An 18,312-nucleotide genomic window follows, 5' to 3' on the forward strand; every position below is an offset into this window, starting at 1 on the left:
GTGTGTGTGTGTGCGTAAATGTTAGCTCACCCTATCTGCTTGCGTTTAGCGATGATCGTGTAAATTCATTACACAGGAGCAAATGATGTTGCAGGTGGTGTTGGTCAGACATAGAGCCGGAGAAGGGCTAGCTTGGGAAAGCTTTTAGGGAGTTTTAATTGTGTATTTTATTTTATGATTTTGTAAACAGTATTTCTATTAGTTTATGAACTTGTAATGATTATTGGAACTTTAAGATTTTTAGATGAACGCATTTAATAAATGTTTTCATTTTCCTTCATTTTTGGGAAAGGCAGTTTAAATTAATGCATCCTTATTATTTATTTCATTTTATTTTATTACAATTAGTAATATCCGACCGAGATGTTACATTCAACTTGCTATCTTAGAGGATGACATTTATTAGGGGTAGGGATATTATCTACCTTATTCCATTAGGAGGCAAAGAAAAGAACATATCTTTAGGGAGTTTAATGTTGACCTACCTTACTTTTATGGAAACGATAATGTTCAAGCCATACTTGGATTGGGAAATGAAGGTGGAGTAACTTTGTATGCCACAAAGTCAATGAAGAGAGAAAAGTGCCCCTAGCAACCCTTAGCTTTCAAAGGTATGCAATATATTGGTGGACCTCTCTAGTCCAAGAGAGACTCTATAGTAATGACCTCAAGAGTGCCCTTAGGAGGATGCACATTCGCTCCTACTACAATAGGGGGCTCATGGACAAACTCTAATAGGCAGAAAATGGAGTTTCACATCATGAAGTTGAGATTATTGAGGAAGAGGACATTACCCTAGCTAGGTTCTTAAGTGGCTTAGATAAGAGATAGAGTTTAGCTTCTATCTTTTAGAGATTTGAATGATATAGTTCAAATGTGTATAAAGGTAGAATAACAATGTTTGAGAAAATCATCTTCAAAAAGAGATCAAACTCACTCTAGTTTTTATGTTGAAGAAGATTTTAAAAAGGAAGACAATAAAGAAGAGCTAATAAAAAATCTAACCAAGGAAAAATAAAAAGAAAAAGGTGAAACATCTTCGTACACTTACACTAGTAATATCAAGTGTGTTAAGTGTCTTGGCCATGGACATGTAGCATCTCAATTCCCCACCAAGAGAACCATAATCACAAAGGATATTGACCTATATAGCAGTCAAGATGAGTCATCTAGTGAGAGTGGGCAAGAGCATAAGTCTAACATAAACTATGAGAATGCATACCCTTGTGGAGGAGAACTTCTTTTGGTTAGATTCTTCTCAACAACCAACCAAGTATTCATCACATTACTCAAAGAGAGAACATCTTTCGTACAAGATGTCAAATTTTAGAAAACTCTTATTCTCTCATTGTGGATATAGGGTCTAGTTGTAACTGTTGTAGTACTAGATTAGTTAAAAAGTTTAATTTAGTTCTAGTACCTTATCCACGACCTTACAAACTTCATTGGCTACATGAAGATGGGGATATCGTAGTAATCAACAAGTGAAGGTGCAACTTTCCATTAGAGACTATGAATATGAAGTTTTATGCAATATAGTTTTCATGGTATCTTGTTGGGTATACCATGGCAATTTGCCAGAGAACCTATACATAGTGGTCTTAGTAATGAGATTACCATCACACACAAGGAGAGGAAGTTTGAACTTCATCCTTTGACACTCGTTCAAGTGACAAATGATTAAGTACAAATGAAACTCAAGAGAAACATAGAGAAAAATAAGGGAAAGAAAGAAACTTTTCCATACCTTTTCACCAAAGAAGTAAAATATTCCAAGTATCTAAGTAGAAGTCACAAGTCTTCTGAGTGTTCTAACAAATACAACATAATTATAGGGGAAAAGACTTGTCTAGAAGTCAAGATAAGGTCACCTTTGATGGTTGACATATGAGTCTGTAATTAGTTCTCTATCACCTCCATAAGTGGAAAATGGCCAAAAACAAACACAATTAAAAAATGAAAAAGAAAAAAAAAGATGGAGAGAGAAAGTCGTCTAGCTATTTTAAGAAAGGAAATTAGAATGATAGAGCATAGACAAGAAAATTAGAAAGAAAGTTAGCAACAAGAAGAAAAGTGAGGGTTGAGTTTTCTAAGATAAAACCCTCTACATAAATAACCTTTTATGTTGTCAATAAACCTTATGTTGAGAAAGAAAGCCCCTTCAAGATCATATTGAAACAATGTAAGACCCGTAGAATTTAATTAATTAAATAAATAATTAATTAATAAATGCGGGAGGGGAAATAATTATGACATTAAATTATGGTTGGTATGACGTGGAAAAGTGCTAGCTCATGTGGTTGAGAGCACTTTGATTGTGTGAGAGAACTTGGGTTCGAGTCTTATGTATGCTAACTTTTGTGTTATTGTTTTATTATTTAAATCTATGTAATCATGTTATGGTATAATATTATAATTGAATTATGATTGTTAGCATGAAATATGACTTGGTTAAATGGTTGATAATGACTTGGCAATTGCTTGGGTTATGGGTTCAAGCCTTGGAGAACTTACATTACACTTTATAATTTTTGGTATTTTGGCTTTAGCTTGAATATGGAAAGGTGGAAGAAAACCCTAAGTGAGTGGGCAGCCAAAGGAGGCTAGAAAGGCAACCGTAGGTGAGTACTGGGACATTACATCCTATTCAATGCCATTTTCGTTTTAGAATTTATCACCTAGCTTTAGGTACCTTTTAAAAGACAAAATTAGGTTAATAACTAAGGTTTTGGCAAGCTGGAAAATATGCCCAGATAGAGAGCACGAAAAATCTGAGAGTTGTGAGGTTTGAGTGGGAGTTGAAGTGTTGAATAGTGAGGAATCAAGGAAGGAGGGTGATCAAAGGAGAATTTCCCAAATTGTTCAAGTTTAAGCTAAAGGATCCAGGTTAGGGGAGTTTAAGCACGTCTTATATCGTTTATTGCATAATTATATGATTGAAAGTATGTGTGTTTTGCTGAATCTGTATTGTTGGATTGAAAATGCTGAGTTTTGGAAATTTTCCAGAAACCGCCTGGCAGGCTGTTCATAGCCGTCAGGCGGCGCATGCAGAGTACGCCTATTCTGGGTTTCTGGGTAGGAACCACCTGGCGGTACATACCCGACCGCTAGGCGACACATGTTAATTTCACCAATCCTAAAATTTTATTATGAACTGCCTAGCGGTGATGAACAACCGCCAGGCGACGCGAGTTAATTTTAGCGATTTTGGTATATTTTGGGTTCAGGGGTGAGTATGACTGGATGAAAATTTAGTGATAAATGTTAGGGGGTGATATGGCATGTGTTTTATTGATTTGTAGTGTAATTGAAGTCGTAAATTGATGGAACAGTGTACATTAACTCTAGGGTTGGATGTTGGGATACCATTAGTTATGATTCGAAATTGGATATTGTGAAATTGCAGTGGGATTAATTGATCATTATATTTGTCAACACCCAATTTTGTCCGGATTATAATATATACATTTTGTTTATCTATTTATTTATTTATTACTTTTTGTTATTATTATTTTTACTTGTTTATTTATATTATTATTATTATTATTATTATTATTATTTTCTTACTTATCTTGGTTTGCTTTGATTTTATTATGTCCTTTTATCTCATTTTATTTTTATTTGTTTATTTATTTTATTTTATTTTGGTTTTCTTTATTTTTTCTTTTTTCTTTGTTTTTTAGTTTTCTTCATATTTATTTTTATTTCATTTCATTTTATTACTATTATTATTATTATTATTATTATTATTTAAAAAAAAACGGATTAAAAAAGAAAAGAAAAAAAGAAAACGAAAAAAAAGGGTGAAAAGAAAAACAAAACAAAAAAAAAGAAAGAAAAAAAAAGAGAGAAAACGAGAAAAGAAAAAAAAGGTAAAAAGAAAAAACATATTTGAAAAAAAAAAGAGTAAAGAAGACGTGAAAACAAAAAAAAATAATAATAAAAATAAAGAAAACAAAAAAAAAATATACAAAGAAGTGGCGGAGCATTTAATTGCCTGCATGCCTAGCTCTTTCCCTTTTTGGCACCCTGAGGGTGCACTGGCTGAGCTGCAGTTGCCTCATCACACAAAAAAGGAAACTGTATGGTGACTGAAGGAGGATGAATGGACTGATGGCACTCAGCAGATTGAGCAAGGGAAGCAACCGCCACTTCCCACCCTTTTACCTCTTTGGACCGTGAACAAAAGGAGGTTCTCAGCAGAAAAAGAGGGAGGGGGGCGAGAGACACAGAGCTAACTGGCAGCAGAGAAAAGATTTCAAAACATATCCGGAGCAACAAAAGAAAAGGAACTTCCTAGCACAAAGGAGCTCGAACAGATTTTCATCAGATAAGAAGAACAGAAGATGGCAGAATAACACGGGGAAAGAAAAAGCGAACGAAAAAAAAGAAGAATCATTTGAGTCGCGAAGACACTGATAGGGAGGACTGCGAGAGGTAAGCACTTCATTTGCATACTTGAATGTGAACCTGATGCAGTTGCGTCGTGCTTGAGATTGAACATAATATAGTCATGTATACTGGGCTTGGCTTGTCATTTATTTAGCTCATTGAATATGTTGTATGCATTACTACATTACTGTTGAATCAGTTGTATGCATTACTACACTGAATCTTCCATCATCATCCTAGTCATTCTCACACCTTCATCGTACCTCCACTTTTTAAAAAAGGGGTTTTAAAAAGAGAATAGAAACCCTCGCCGGCGGCGGTTCAGAGCTCTAAGCGGAGGAGCGTGGTCGCGTGATGGTTGCGGACCCAATCGTGGTGGCTTGCACGACGGTGACGAGCTGCAGAGTCCTCGCGTGCCTCTCTCTGCTGCGGAAGAGGATGTGGGCGAAGGGGGCGCTGGCGTGGACGTCAGCGACGGCTGGAACCGCTGACGGCGGTCTCCGGCAGGCGAGACCTCGAAGCCATGAAGGGGATGAGTGCAGTCCATGTCTCGCGCGCGTTGGAGAAGAAAGAAGAAGGAGATGCGTGGTCATCGGCATTTTTTGGTGGTGGACAGCGTTGTCAACGCCGTCGTCACCAGCGTCGTCACCGACGTCCCTGGTGCGGCAAGGCAGAGATGGAAATGGTGTGCTGGTGGTTGGTGGCCAGTGGCAGCGTCTTGGTGTCGAGAGAGATGGAGAGGAGGTTTTCGTTGAGCAATTAGGGTTTAGGTTCTCCTTTACTCCGTGCACCCCCATGCCACTAATGACACCCTCCCCTTTTGTTTGTTTTAAATGGGGCCAACCGTGCTCTTTGCACCTCTGGTTCTATTATTCACACTCCAAATCCATTTGTTTTCTTTGCTTGTTGGGGCAGATTTTTGTTTTACTTCGTGCACCTCCCTTTTTTACGATCTTGCACTCTCACCTTGGTTTTTGCTTGTTGGGCTGTCCCTGCATCATTTCACTTCCTCGCGCACCCCCACAATTACTAATCTCGCACCCCTGTACATACTTTTTACTCCTATATTAGACTTTATTCCCTACACCCCATCTTTCAATACACACACCTCTTTAACTTCATGCACCTCCTATTAATCACTCATGTATCTCCATATTTTGTTTTCCATTTTCATCCTTCTTAATTAAATTATTTCTTTTTGTTTATTTATTTATTTATTTTGATTTTGTTTTATTTTGTTTTATTTATTTATTTTCGTTTTTTTCATTTTTACTTTTTCCTATTCCTAAAAAACCAAATATTTGAAAATTATTAAAAATTACCAAAAAAATAGAAAAATGAAAAAAATGAAAAAATATTCTTTCACTTTATTGTGTCTGTCCGGTCGCTCGCACCGTGTGACACTTATTTTCTAAAATATCGAAAATAGTTTTCTTTATCTTTTAGTGTCTGTCCGACCGCTCGCGTCGTGTGACACATACTTTCAAGTAATTCAAAAACACCAAAAAAATATAAAATTTTCAAAATACAAAAATATCAACATTTTCAATCAAAGAGTCTTTTTTAAGAACTACGTGATCCTTGATTCTCCACCGTGAGATACGTAGGAGCAAGGCCAGTCCTTGTCAGGTTCACCTCTAAAAAATCAAATCTTTTTCTCAATTGTTTTTTTTTTCAAATATCTTTTAAAGAACTACGTAATCCTGATTTCTCATTTTTAATGAGAATACGTAGGACCAAGGTCAATCCTTGTCGGGCCCAAAAAATTAAAAAAAATATATATTTGTTCCTTTTTAGCATTTTTGTCTTATTATTTTTGGGGAAAATTAATATTTTGTAAACCACATCAACTTCGCATTTTTAATTAAAGGTACCGCCCTTGGGCGGGCGCTGTAGGGTGCTAACACCTTCCCTACGCGTAATCGACTCCCGGATCCAAAATCTGGTTTTTCGCAGACTTGTTTTATTTTTATGGTTTTCCATAGTTTTCCAGAATAACTATGGTGGCGACTCCAAATCTCTTTTCAAACTCGTTTTCTTTTTGGTTCGTTGTCCCGTCGCAATCCCGGTTGCGACAGATGGCGACTCCACTGGGGACGCTAGAGAGTCAAACCATTTAATTAGATGTGCAAACTTGATGTGATTTTCCTAATGTTTTCTTTCCCCCTTTCTTTCATTTGTGTATTCTTGTCTTTACATGTGCTTGTATATATTTGCTTCTTATTGTGTGTGAATTACTTTGTTTATTTTGAGATATATATTTTGGAAATGCTCTATATTTGCCTGGGAAGTCTTCTGGCTGTTTTGCAGGTGGGGATTTGGGTATGCATCATTCTCCCTTCACACACACACATTGCGCATTACATGAGTGGGGCCCTACACCCGGGTCTGTCTAGCTTAGAATTAGAGGGGATTGTGTAGCAATGCCACAGTGGATGTACTTCCCAAGTGGTCGTTGTGAGAACCCCAGCTAGAGTTTGTTTGCTTCGTTGGTACTCCCGCATCTTGTTGTTTACCAACTGTTGTGGGAAATGCCAGGAAGTGGGCCATAGCTCTAGTGACCTTGATCTTTAAGCGTTAAGAAACAATCCTGGTGAGGCATGTACTTTAGCGTAGAACCATTAGGCGCCAGACCTCTATTAAGGCACAAAGGGAGGCACGTGCATTACCTTAATTCTCATCTCGCCTTCTTCCTTTTATTTCGATTTGCGATAAAGTCATGCAGTTGTACATTCTTTTATGGCATCATTGTACATGCATTTTGATTATTTGTTCATGCATAACATGTACCCTGTCATAACATGGCATAACATTTTTTGATTCTAGGTCAGAGATTTTAAGGTCGTGATTAAATTTGTGAGAAACAAGAGAAATTAACATGGAATTTCGAGTCGGGGGAAATTTAGGGTCAGATGCCTTGAAGAAGAAGCTGCCTATCAGAGTTATAGACAGAAATTTGAGTGGTCTAAGGGAAATATTGCAACAAATGAAGACTATACAGAAGAATGCTTTCAAGAAGCGGCATGGGAACTTATTGAGGTTGCTGAATGTGGAAGTCCAAGCATCGGCCGTCACTGCTCTAGCTCAGTATTATGATCCGCCACTCAGATGTTTCACCTTCCAGGATTTTCAATTGGCACCAACAATAGAAGAGTTTGAACAAATTCTGGGCTTGTCAGTGGGAGATAAAGTCCCTTACAGACATTCTGAGCAACATGCATCTATCTCTACATTGGCTGGAATCTTGAAGGTACACCCTGTCGAGCTGGAGGGTAAGATGGCCTCCAAGGGCAACTCGAAGGGGATCCCTCAAGGGTATTTAGAAGGGCATTTGCGTCGTTTGGCGGAAAAAGAAGTAGGGGAGACGTTCATGGATGCGTTGGCTCTCACACTTTATGGAGTCATACTCTTCCCTAACATGGAAAATTTTGTTGATCAAACCGCCCTCGATGTGTTTGTTGCCTACAAGATTCATTCGGAAAGTCCAATCACTGCGATTCTAGCTGATGTGTATGGGAGTTTGAACCTATGCCACACACTTAAGAGGAAGAAGATGTTATGCTGTGTACCTATGTTGTATGTGTGGTTTATATCCCGAATCCGTCTAGGTACATTGAATGTTGAATGTCTTATTAGAGAGTTGCCACCTAGCGGCATCGAAATTCGGGGGGCGAAGGAATGGGCCCAGTTCTGTGCGAGTTTGAACAGGGGAAGAATTAGATGGTGTGTCCCGGGATTGCCGAAGTCACGTGTCATTTCTTGTGGGACTTTCCCTAACGTCCCCCTAATAGGCACTAGAAGCTGCGTGAATTATAACCCTGTCTTGGCTCAGCGACAATTTGGGTGTCCGATCAAGAGCTCCCCAACTCCAGAATCCTTGGCTGCCGTTTGGACTTATTATGAAGAAGGAATTTCCCTTGATCTAATTCACCGAGTCAGGAGTGCTTGGGGTGAGGTCCTGCGTGTAGAAAAAGACCTAAGGCCATGGGTGATTGACGAGAAGATATCCTACCAACGATGGATTCTGGAAAGGGTTAACGCGATCAAGTTACCTTTCAAATCAGACTCTCCTGCTCCTGAGCGGTCAGAACCTGTAGAGTCCAACGAAATGAGGGGGTTGAAAGAGGAGATGGAGAAGATGAAACTCAAAAATGCCAAATTAGTTACTGAGCTCCAAAGTCTCCGACACGAGTATGTGGATCTGAGGCGTGATAAGGAGGAAGTGACAAAAGCGTATGAAGGAATTCTTAGAAAACAAAGAGAAGAACGAGATCATGCTTTCAGAGTTAAACAGGATTTGGCTGCAGCCAACACCGCGTTAAAATCAAGGGACCGAGAGAGAGATGCAGCAGCAACATCTAAGCGCCAAAGAGATCAAGTGTGTGAAGAATTTAAGAGAGGGAAGACTGAAGCACTAAAGCGGCTGCACAACGCTCAAGTTAGGATCAGTGAGGTTGAACGACAGATGAGGGAAATGGTGTCGACCTATGAGGTGAAGATGGATGAAGAACGTTGGCATAGAGCTGAATTGGAAAAGCAACATGAAGAGGTGATAAGTCGAATGAATGAATACTCAGTCGAGCAGGAGATGGCCGTGGAACATTGGAGGAGATGTTTCTCACAGCTGGCTTCCCTTGCAAATGGAGCAATTGAAGATGTTCCGCGATTATTGGCTGAAGCAGAGGCTGCACTACCGATATTCAATCCGCCTAGGGAAATTGAGGCGGTCTTTAGTCATTGTAAGGAATTGATAAGGGAGATGAAGAACATGATAGCCAGGGCTAGAGAATAGTTTTTCTTTCTTTTCTCGTCTAATGAATGTAAAAGACTTGTGGGTGATCGGGTTGTCTTGACAATATGTGATGGACTAAGTTTCATGTTGATTTCTGTGATATGTTACCTCAAGGTTCTCACGGCTTTAAAATTTCTGGCTAAGATAAATATTTGCATTCATTTTCATTTTTTTCATTTTTCATAATTCATTTCATTTAATAAAAATAATAGAGCAAAAGCAAATACAACGGCAAAATTTCCACGACACTCTTACCGCACACGAGCTAACCATAGAATCATGGAAGATTGGGAAGAAGCTCATGAAGCTGTGAAGGCCGACATCAACCAGTTGAAGGATCAAGTGAGCCAGATCCTAGAGGCCTTAAAATCGCTGAAAACTTCGGGAGAAGCCTCCTCTGCAAGGATCGAGGAAAACATTCACCCTCAAGTTCCTCGATATGAAGTCCAGAACACTCAGGGCATGTCAATCTCGTTCCCAATGTACGGTCTGCCTCCGGGATACACCCCACCTGTTGGGGAATATTCGGAGGCAGAGCAGACTTCCTTTTCTTTTCCTGTGACTAACAACACACTACCAATCAATACTCAAGGGCCGATATTAGCCTCGACACCCACGACAGGAGTGGGAATGAAGTAGACAATCACATTTGCAGAACCAAGGGTGACTGTGGCACAAAATACTCCAAACATAACTGTTGACGAAGATGCTTTGGCTAAGGTCATGCCGCACGCCACAACCCAAGTAGTGTCCGCCGGTATTGATAGGGCTAAAAGTAAGCTTGAGATACTTGAAGAGAGGGTTCGAGCCATTGAAGGTGGTGGAAGCTATGGGTTCGGTGATGTTGCAAGGTTAAGCTTGGTTCCTGGTGTGATGATACCACATAAGTTCAAGGTCCCAGAATTTGAAAAGTATTAGGGCACCACGTGCCCTAAGAGCCATCTGACAATGTATGGTAGAAAGATGGCTGCTTATGCCTATGATGACAAGTTGTTGATACATTGCTTCCAAGATAGTTTGGCTGGTGTTGCGCTGAATTGGTATACACACTTGGAGCCATCTCGAATTCATTCCTGGATGGATTTAGCAGACGCCTTTGTGAAGCAGTATAAGTACAACACGGATAGCGCGCCGGATAGATTGCAATTGCAAAATATGGCCAAGAAGGATACTGAGTCCTTCAAGGAATATGCGCAACGGTGGAGAGAGTTGGTTGCTCAGGTTGAGCCACCACTACTTGATAAAGAGATGGTGGCGACGTTTGTAAACACACTACAATCACCATTTTATGAGCACGTGTTGGGGAATGTGTCTTCCAATTTCGCTGATATCATTATTATTGGTGAAAGGATAGAAATCGGGTTAAAGAGTGGAAAAATTGCATATGGCCCGTTCGCGGCTGCAACTTCTAAAAAACCAGGTTTCCATCCAGGAAAGAAGAAAGAAGTGGAAGCACACACAGCCTCAGTGATGCCAGTGTGGGAAAGTCGGGCTCCTACTCACAATTATCGACCACACCCGAACCAACCTCCTTATGTGGCTAATGCGGTGTCTGTTCATCAAACACCACCTCAGCAGCAAGGGTTTTATCAACCGTCAAATCTTTATCAACCGCAACATGCCCTAAATAATGCTTAGAAAACCGAGCCTAACTCAGGTTTCAACCGAAATGTAGGTCAAAACACCAATATGAGGAGGAATCAAGATAAGAACTTTGTTCAGTTCACTCCCATTCCCATGACGTATACGGAATTGTTACCGCATCTTCTTCAAAAGCGCTTGGTTGCAATTTGTCCGATGAAGCCTATGCAACCCCCGTTCCCAAAGAATTATGATCCAAATGCTAAATGTGACTATCACGGAGGGGGGGTTGGACACTCTACTGAGAAGTGTGTAGCCCTCAAACACAAAGTTGAAGCTTTAATCAACTCAGGGTGGGTAAAGTTTCACGAAGACAAACCTAGTGTTGAAACGAATCCTCTTTCAGGACATGGGAATCCTTCGACGAATGCCGTCGAGGATAGGGAACACAAGCTAGTAAGGAATGTGAATGAAATCCGGAGCTCCAAGCGATTTATTTTTGAGACATTGCTGAAATTGGGTCTGTTAAAAGGGGGATATAACTTGAGTGAAAAATGCAGATTCCATCCGGGTGCTAAGCATTCTATCGACAAGTGCACCAAGTTCGAGGATGTTTTACAAAATCTGCTCGACAGAAATTTTGTGCAAGTATGTCGCGAGGGTATAGAGGAGGAAGTATTTGCACAAGATGGCGGGAAACCCGATGTGACCTTGCCAGAGCCATTGGTGATTCATTTCACCAGATCCACCCCTACACTAGCAATGCAACAAAGGCAACCTATTACTATCCAAGCACCCTCCTCTTTTCCTTATAAGAGTGAGAAAGCTGTTCCGTGGAAATATGATGTATGTGTGTCGGGTGGGGAACAACAAATAGAAGGCCAGCCTACCAGTGGTGAGCCAGTGGTTGAAAACATTTCGGGCATCGGTGGAATGACTAGGAGTGGTCGAATATTTACGCCTCCGATCTTGATGAAAGATGGAACAAGTAGTAGTGAACCGATGATGAACAAAAATGCTAATGAATTCTTGAAGGGGAAGATGATACAAACCGATGAAGAACTGAGAAAAGACGACAAGAAAGAAATATCTAATGAAGAGGCTAGTGAGTTTTTGAAGTTCATACAACAGAGTGAGTATAAAGTGGTCGAGCAGCTGAATCGCATGCCTGCTCGGATCTCTCTCTTGGATTTACTCATGCATTCAACCTCACATAGAAAGCTACTAATGAAGATACTCAATGAAGCGCATGTGGAGAAGAATATCTCTCTGGACAGTTTTGAGGGAATTGTTAGCAACATCACTGCTAACAATTACCTCACTTTCACTAACGAGGAGATACCTACTGAAGGGAGAGGACACAACAAGGCCCTCCATATCTCTGTAAAATGCTTGGATCATGTCATAGCACGAGTATTAATCGACAATGGTTCTTCCCTGAATGTAATGCCAAAAGCAACATTGGGAAAGCTTCCGTGTGAGGGTATCCACATGAAACCAAGTGCAATGATCGTGAGGGCTTTTGATGGGAGCAAAAGAGAGGTGATGGGAGAGGTAGAACTGCCGATCCAAATTGGGCCGTGTGTTTTTCAAGTAACGTTTCAAGTAATGGATATCCTCCCAGCATACAGTTGCTTGTTGGGTCGCCCTTGGATTCACTCGGCGGGTGTGGTGCCTTCAACCTTGCACCAAAAGTTGAAATATGTCATGGGCGATAAACTAGTGATAGTTTCAGGAGAGGAAGATATTTTGGTAAGCGGACCGTCGTCCTCTCGCTATATTGAAGCAGCAGAAGAAGCCCTCGAGACAGCTTTCCAGTCTTTGGAAATTGTGGGCAATACCTATGTGGAGCCATACCCGATGAACCCACAATTGTCTCGTGCCTCCCTTATGACCGCTAGGATCATGCTAAAAGAGGGATACGAATACGGAAAAGGGCTAGGCAAGGACAAGCAAGGAATGATATTTCCCTTGGAAGTCACTGAGAAAAGGAATAGATACGGCCTGGGATACAAACCTACTCGAGAAGACAAGAGGAGGCTGATGGAAGAAAGAAGAGAACTTGATCTGGCTCGCATGCACCGAAAAGAGCACGAGTTAAAAAGGATTTGCATCTGCGATATCAAAGAGAGCTTCCACAGTGCCGGATGGATCAACACTAGCCAAATAGCAGCTGTCAACGATTAAGATGAACGGGAAAGCTCAACTTTTGTGCAGCCATGCACTTCAGATGCACCACTCAACAATTGGGAGACTTTGGATCTACCTGTGATGTTTAATTTGGTTAAAATGTAATTTTTTTTAATTAATCCTACTGCTTTACCCGGAGCTCTAGGACTCATGACTTAACGGGTTGACACCTTTTTCTTTATGCTTAGCGTGATAATCAATTTGTGTTTGCTACCTTCGTTCTTTTGTTTTGCTTTTTTCATTGTTGTTTGTTTATCGTTTTTATAAACTCGAATAATGCAGATATGACAATGAATGTTTTGAAAATAACAATGTCGATATCCCCAATTTTGAGCACCCTGTCGATAATATGGAAGATGATTATGAAGATGATCCGGAACCCTCCCCTGAACTAATGAGGTTAGTGAAACAAGAATCTAAGGAAATAAAACCCTATCAAGAGGATGTTGAAACACTTAACCTAGGAGAGGAGGATGAGAAGAAAGAAGTGAAGATTGGCACTAGTATGAAGAGAGAAGTGAAACGAGAACTATGTGCTTTACTAAAGGAATTTAGGGACGTGTTTGCTTGGTCGTACAATGACATGCTTGGTTTGGATACTGGTATAGTGCAACACAAACTTCCACTCAAGCCAGAATGTCCTCCAGTTAGACAAAAGCTAAGGAGAATGAAGCCAGAAATGTCATTAAAAATCAAAGAAGAAGTGCAAAAGCAATTTGACGCTGGATTTTTAGCTGTGGCAAAATACCCTCAATGGGTGGCAAACATTGTACTAGTGCCTAAGAAGGATGGCAAAGTTCGGATGTGCGTTGATTATCGAGATTTGAACCGTGCGAGTCCAAAAGACAATTTCCCACTGCCTCACATTGACACATTAGTGGATAATACAGCCAGATTCTCACTATTTTCATTTATGGACGGCTTCTCGGGATATAATCAGATCAAGATGGCACCTGAAGATATGGAAAAAACCACATTTATCACATTATGGGGGACATTTTGCTATAAGGTGATGTCTTTCGGACTCAAGAATGCCGGAGCAACTTATCAAAGGGCCATGGTGGCGCTTTTTCATGATATGATGCACAAAGAAATTGAGGTCTATGTAGATGATATGATCGCCAAGTCCGAGTCAGAAGCAGAGCACATCCTCAACCTGAAGAAATTGTTCGAGAGATTGAGGAAGTTCAAGCTTAAGCTAAACCCGGCTAAATGCACATTCGGTGTGAAATCTGGAAAGTTGCTGGGTTTCATTGTCAGTCAAAAGGGGATTGAGGTTGATCCTGACAAGATGCGCGCGATAATCGAAATGCCTACTCCTAACACGGAGAAAGAGGTGCGAGGTTTCTTGGGCAGACTGAACTACATTGCTAGGTTCATCTCCCAGTTGACTTCCACCTGTGAACCAATATTCAAGCTATTGCGTAAAAATCAGGCCGTCAAGTGGAATGAAGACTGTCAGGCTGCTTTCGACAAAATTAAACAATATCTACAAGATCCTCCAGTCTTACGGCCACCGAGACCAGGGAGACCACTAATTCTGTATTTGACTGTACTGGACGAGTCAATGGGTTGCGTGTTAGGTCAGCATGATGAAACTGGAAAGAAAGAGCACGCCATATACTACCTGAGCAAGAAGTTCACAGAATGCGAACGACGATACTCATTTTTGGAGCGAACCTGTTGCGCATTGGCATGGGCCGCCCATCGTCTAAGGCAATACATGTTGAGTCATTCTACCTGGTTGATATCCAAGATGGATCCCATCAAGTATATTTTTGAAAAACCCGCTTTGACTGGAAGGATAGCCCGGTGGCAGATGCTACTGTCAGAATACGACATTATATATGTCACACAGAAATCTTTCAAGGGTAGCGCTCTGGCTGAATATCTGGCTCAACAACCTATTAGCGATTACCAGTCAATGCAGCCTGAATTCCCCGACGAAGATATCATGGCCTTATTTGAAGGTGATCAGGAAGAGCAAAATGGAAAGACATGGACGTTGTTATTCGATGGAGCTTCTAACATCATGGGACATGGTATAGGGGCAATACTGATATCTCCAGAGAATCAATACATTCCAATGACCGCAAGATTGTGTTTTAATTGCACGAATAATATCGCTGAATATGAAGCTTGCGCTATGGGCATCCGAGCTGCAATTGAATTGAAGGCAAAATTTTTGAATGTGTACGGAGATTCAGCATTGGTTATCCATCAATTAAAGGGGGAATGGGAGACTAGGGATCCGAAGTTGATTCCCTACAGAGCTTACATCATGGAGTTGGTGGAGTATTTTGATTCCATTGAATTTCAACACATCCCACGAGAAGATAACCAGTTGGCGGATGCCTTAGCTACTTTGTCATCGATGTTCGAGATTAATCAAGATGGGGTATTGCCAATGATCCAAATGAAGAGCCACGAAGAGCCAGCATATTGTCGCTTCATTGAAGAAAAATTAGATGGTAGGCCTTGGTATTTTGATATCAAACACTATTTAAAAACCAGGGAATACCCCGAAGAAGCATCTGAGAATGATAAAAGGACATTGAGAAGGTTAGCTGCAAGTTTTATCTTAAGTGGGGATGTGTTGTACAAGAGAAACCACGACATGGTTCTCCTTCGATGCGTGGACGCAAAAGAGGCCAAGTCAATATTGGAGGAAGTTCATGGAGGTACCTTCGGCACACACATGAATGGGCACTCAATGGCCAGGAAGATCTTGAGGGCTGGTTACTTTTGGTTGACCATGGAGAGTGATTGTTGCATGCACGTGAGGAAGTGTGAGAAGTGTCAGAAATATGCGGACAATATCAATATGGTGCCCACTACTTTAAACGTAATGTCTGCACCATGGCCATTTTCAATGTGGGGGATAGATGTTATTGGAGCCATAGAGCCAAAAGCCTCGAACGGACATCGCTTCATACTGGTTGCAATTGATTACTTCACTAAATGGGTAGAAGCTGCTTCTTACGCCAATGTGACAAGAAAAGTTGTGACTAAATTCATAAAAAGAGAGTTGATTTGCAGGTACGGATTGCCCAACAAGATAATCACCGATAACGCCACCAACCTGAACAATCAAATGATGACTGAATTGTGTGAAGGATTTAAAATCCAACATCATAATTCTTCTCCCTATCGTCCAAAAATGAATGGGGCAGTCGAGGCTGCTAATAAGAACATCAAGAAAATCGTACAGAAAATGGTGGTTACGTATAAAGATTGGCACGAGATGCTTCCTTTCGCTTTGCATGGGTATCGTACTTCAGTACGTACATCGACTGGGGCAACACCTTTCTCTCTGGTATACGGAATGGAGGCAGTGCTACCTTTTGAAGTAGAAATTCCATCCCTACGAGTGTTAATGGAGACCCAATTGGAAGAGGCTGAATGGATTCAAGCTCGGTTTGACCAGCTCAACCTCATTGAGGAGAAGAGGCTAACAGTAGTGTGTCACGGACAGTTATACCAAAGAAGAATGAAAAAAGCGTTCGACAAGAGGGTGCGCCCTAGAGAGATCCATGAAGGCGAGCTAGTCTTGAAGAAGATCTTGCCCATACAGAAGGATCACAGGGGCAAGTGGACTCCAAATTATGAAGGCCCATATGTGGTGAGGAAAGCATTTTCTGGTGGGGCACTAATTCTCACAAGGATGGATGGGGAGGAGTTACCGTTACCGGTCAATTCTGACGCGGTCAAGAAATTTTATGCATGATGATTCCTTGATAGGATACGCTACTAGGGGATACCGACATTGTATCCAAAGTTTGTTGTACTCTGCTTTGTTTTTTGTTCAATAAATACAATTAGGTTTTCTCCATAAATTTGAAACAATTGATGTCATGTTGAGCTCGTAAAGAGAATAAGTAACAGATAAAAAAAAAGAAAAAAAAGAAAGAGAGGATAAAAGACGAATAAAGCCATATACATACCAATGAGGCGTCACAGGTATGATCTCTAAGAACAGGCTCGCTTCTAAAGGGTGTCGTGGAAGTAAAATAATAAAAAAAAAAGAAAGAAAAAAAAGAGGAAAAATGAAATCAATTTTGGAATTTGTTGTTAATAAAGTCGTCAAGTGTACGACATTTTCAAAAAATGAGGAGAAAAAAGGGAATGAAAATACAAAAGTGGGGAGAAGGGGAAATCTTTCCATGGTTTGTCACGTTAAGCATAACTTGCGTTCATCTCTTGTCAAAGCATCTGCATTCATATTGCTCGAACCCTCAATTCGTTCATTTCCCTCTAAAATAAAGGATTGCCCTAGGAAATAAAGAAGAGTGTACTATGGCAGGTTTTTTAGTTGACCTTGTCTGACAATAGGCCAAAGCCACAAGTTGGGAAGAACAAAAAGGATTGTTTGTTAGAACGAAAAACCTACAAAGGCGATATGGGAGAAGAAAAGAAGATGAAAGTAGAATGGGTTAGATGCTGCCGAATTTTGGCTTAGAGCTAAGTTCATGTGAAAATAAGGCGAACAAACTTTGGAATGACGTGTGGCCTCCTTCCCCTACCAGAATGTAAAAGAAAAATCATATATCCATTTGCACCCCCTTTGAGCCAAAATAAAAAAGCTTCTTTCAGTATCCCTGGACAAGAATCATCAGCATGTCAAGTTACCCGAAACACAAAAGAGGTGTTCAAACAGATCAATGAAGAAGAAATCTAGAAATGCATGTTAGAAAATCACAGTGATAACAATGCAAAGGACATGAAGGATGTGAAAAAGGGGAAGAAAAATGAAAATAACGATGATAGAACACCACGAAATTTCAAGTGAAAGGCTTACAGGGTGTCACGCAAATGATTCTTGTTCCAAAATTAATACCTGCAAACTCATACTTGGGCCTTATTAACCATTTCTTTCATAAACCTCTTAACCCCTAGCCACGCTACAAGCCAAGAAAAGTCCACATTGATTGAAGAATGTTTGTCTTGATCTTCTCATGAGCTTAACTCGTGGACAAAAGTAAGCGGTTGACGACACAAATCGGCAATAAAAAAAAAGGGAGGGAGAGTGAGTAAAAAAAAATAAAGTAATAAAGATAGAAAATGGAGGAAAAATTTCCCATCAGCCTGTGAGTTAAGCAAAAGATTCAAATTGGGGCAATCCTTTCCGTCTCATCAAACTGCGCTCTTGTCCAACGCAATAAAACTGGGGCAGTTTTTTTTAAACCTTGCATGTTTCCTCTTGAGTATTAACCTGACCACCGGTAATGTTGCCCATGAACAATTGTTCAGCCTCTTACAAAACTTGTTCCTATCCCTCATTCATTCGTGAGTTCGAGCTAGTATGTTTTGCATGATGTGCAAAAAAAAAAAAAGAGAAAGAAAGAAAGAGAAGGTAT

General features: G+C 40.4%; 3 protein-coding genes across 3 annotated transcripts; all 3 read left to right on the forward strand.

The window, feature by feature from the left end:
• The first annotated feature begins 3,822 nt into the window (after positions 1–3,822).
• LOC146887068 (uncharacterized) lies at positions 3,823–9,184 on the forward strand. Its single transcript, XM_085672132.1, has 2 exons — positions 3,823–4,437; positions 4,674–9,184. Exon 2 carries the CDS (start codon positions 7,271–7,273, stop codon positions 9,182–9,184), a length of 1,914 nt encoding a protein of 637 aa, XP_085528258.1. The 5' UTR covers positions 3,823–4,437; positions 4,674–7,270.
• Positions 9,185–10,132: 948 nt separating this feature from the next.
• Positions 10,133–10,822, forward strand: LOC146887069 (uncharacterized). The gene has a single exon (XM_085672133.1). It carries the CDS (start codon positions 10,133–10,135, stop codon positions 10,820–10,822), a length of 690 nt encoding a protein of 229 aa, XP_085528259.1.
• Positions 10,823–10,873: 51 nt separating this feature from the next.
• LOC114180662 (uncharacterized) lies at positions 10,874–12,959 on the forward strand. The gene has a single exon (XM_085672131.1). It carries the CDS (start codon positions 10,874–10,876, stop codon positions 12,950–12,952), a length of 2,079 nt encoding a protein of 692 aa, XP_085528257.1. The 3' UTR covers positions 12,953–12,959.
• Positions 12,960–18,312: the final 5,353 nt, after the last annotated feature.

This window comes from Vigna unguiculata, chromosome 4, assembly GCF_037176805.1.
Source record: "Vigna unguiculata cultivar grain cowpea cultivar isolate G323 ecotype 2 chromosome 4, ASM3717680v1, whole genome shotgun sequence".
Taxonomy (NCBI): domain Eukaryota; kingdom Viridiplantae; phylum Streptophyta; class Magnoliopsida; order Fabales; family Fabaceae; genus Vigna; species Vigna unguiculata.

What these genes read in the sequence shown, in the direction of transcription:
- LOC146887069 (XM_085672133.1), top strand. Translation starts at nt 10,133, where the DNA reads ATGTATGGTAGAAAGATGGCTGCTTATGCCTATGATGACAAGTTGTTG.
- LOC146887068 (XM_085672132.1), top strand. Translation starts at nt 7,271, where the DNA reads ATGGAATTTCGAGTCGGGGGAAATTTAGGGTCAGATGCCTTGAAGAAG.
- LOC114180662 (XM_085672131.1), top strand. Translation starts at nt 10,874, where the DNA reads ATGAGGAGGAATCAAGATAAGAACTTTGTTCAGTTCACTCCCATTCCC.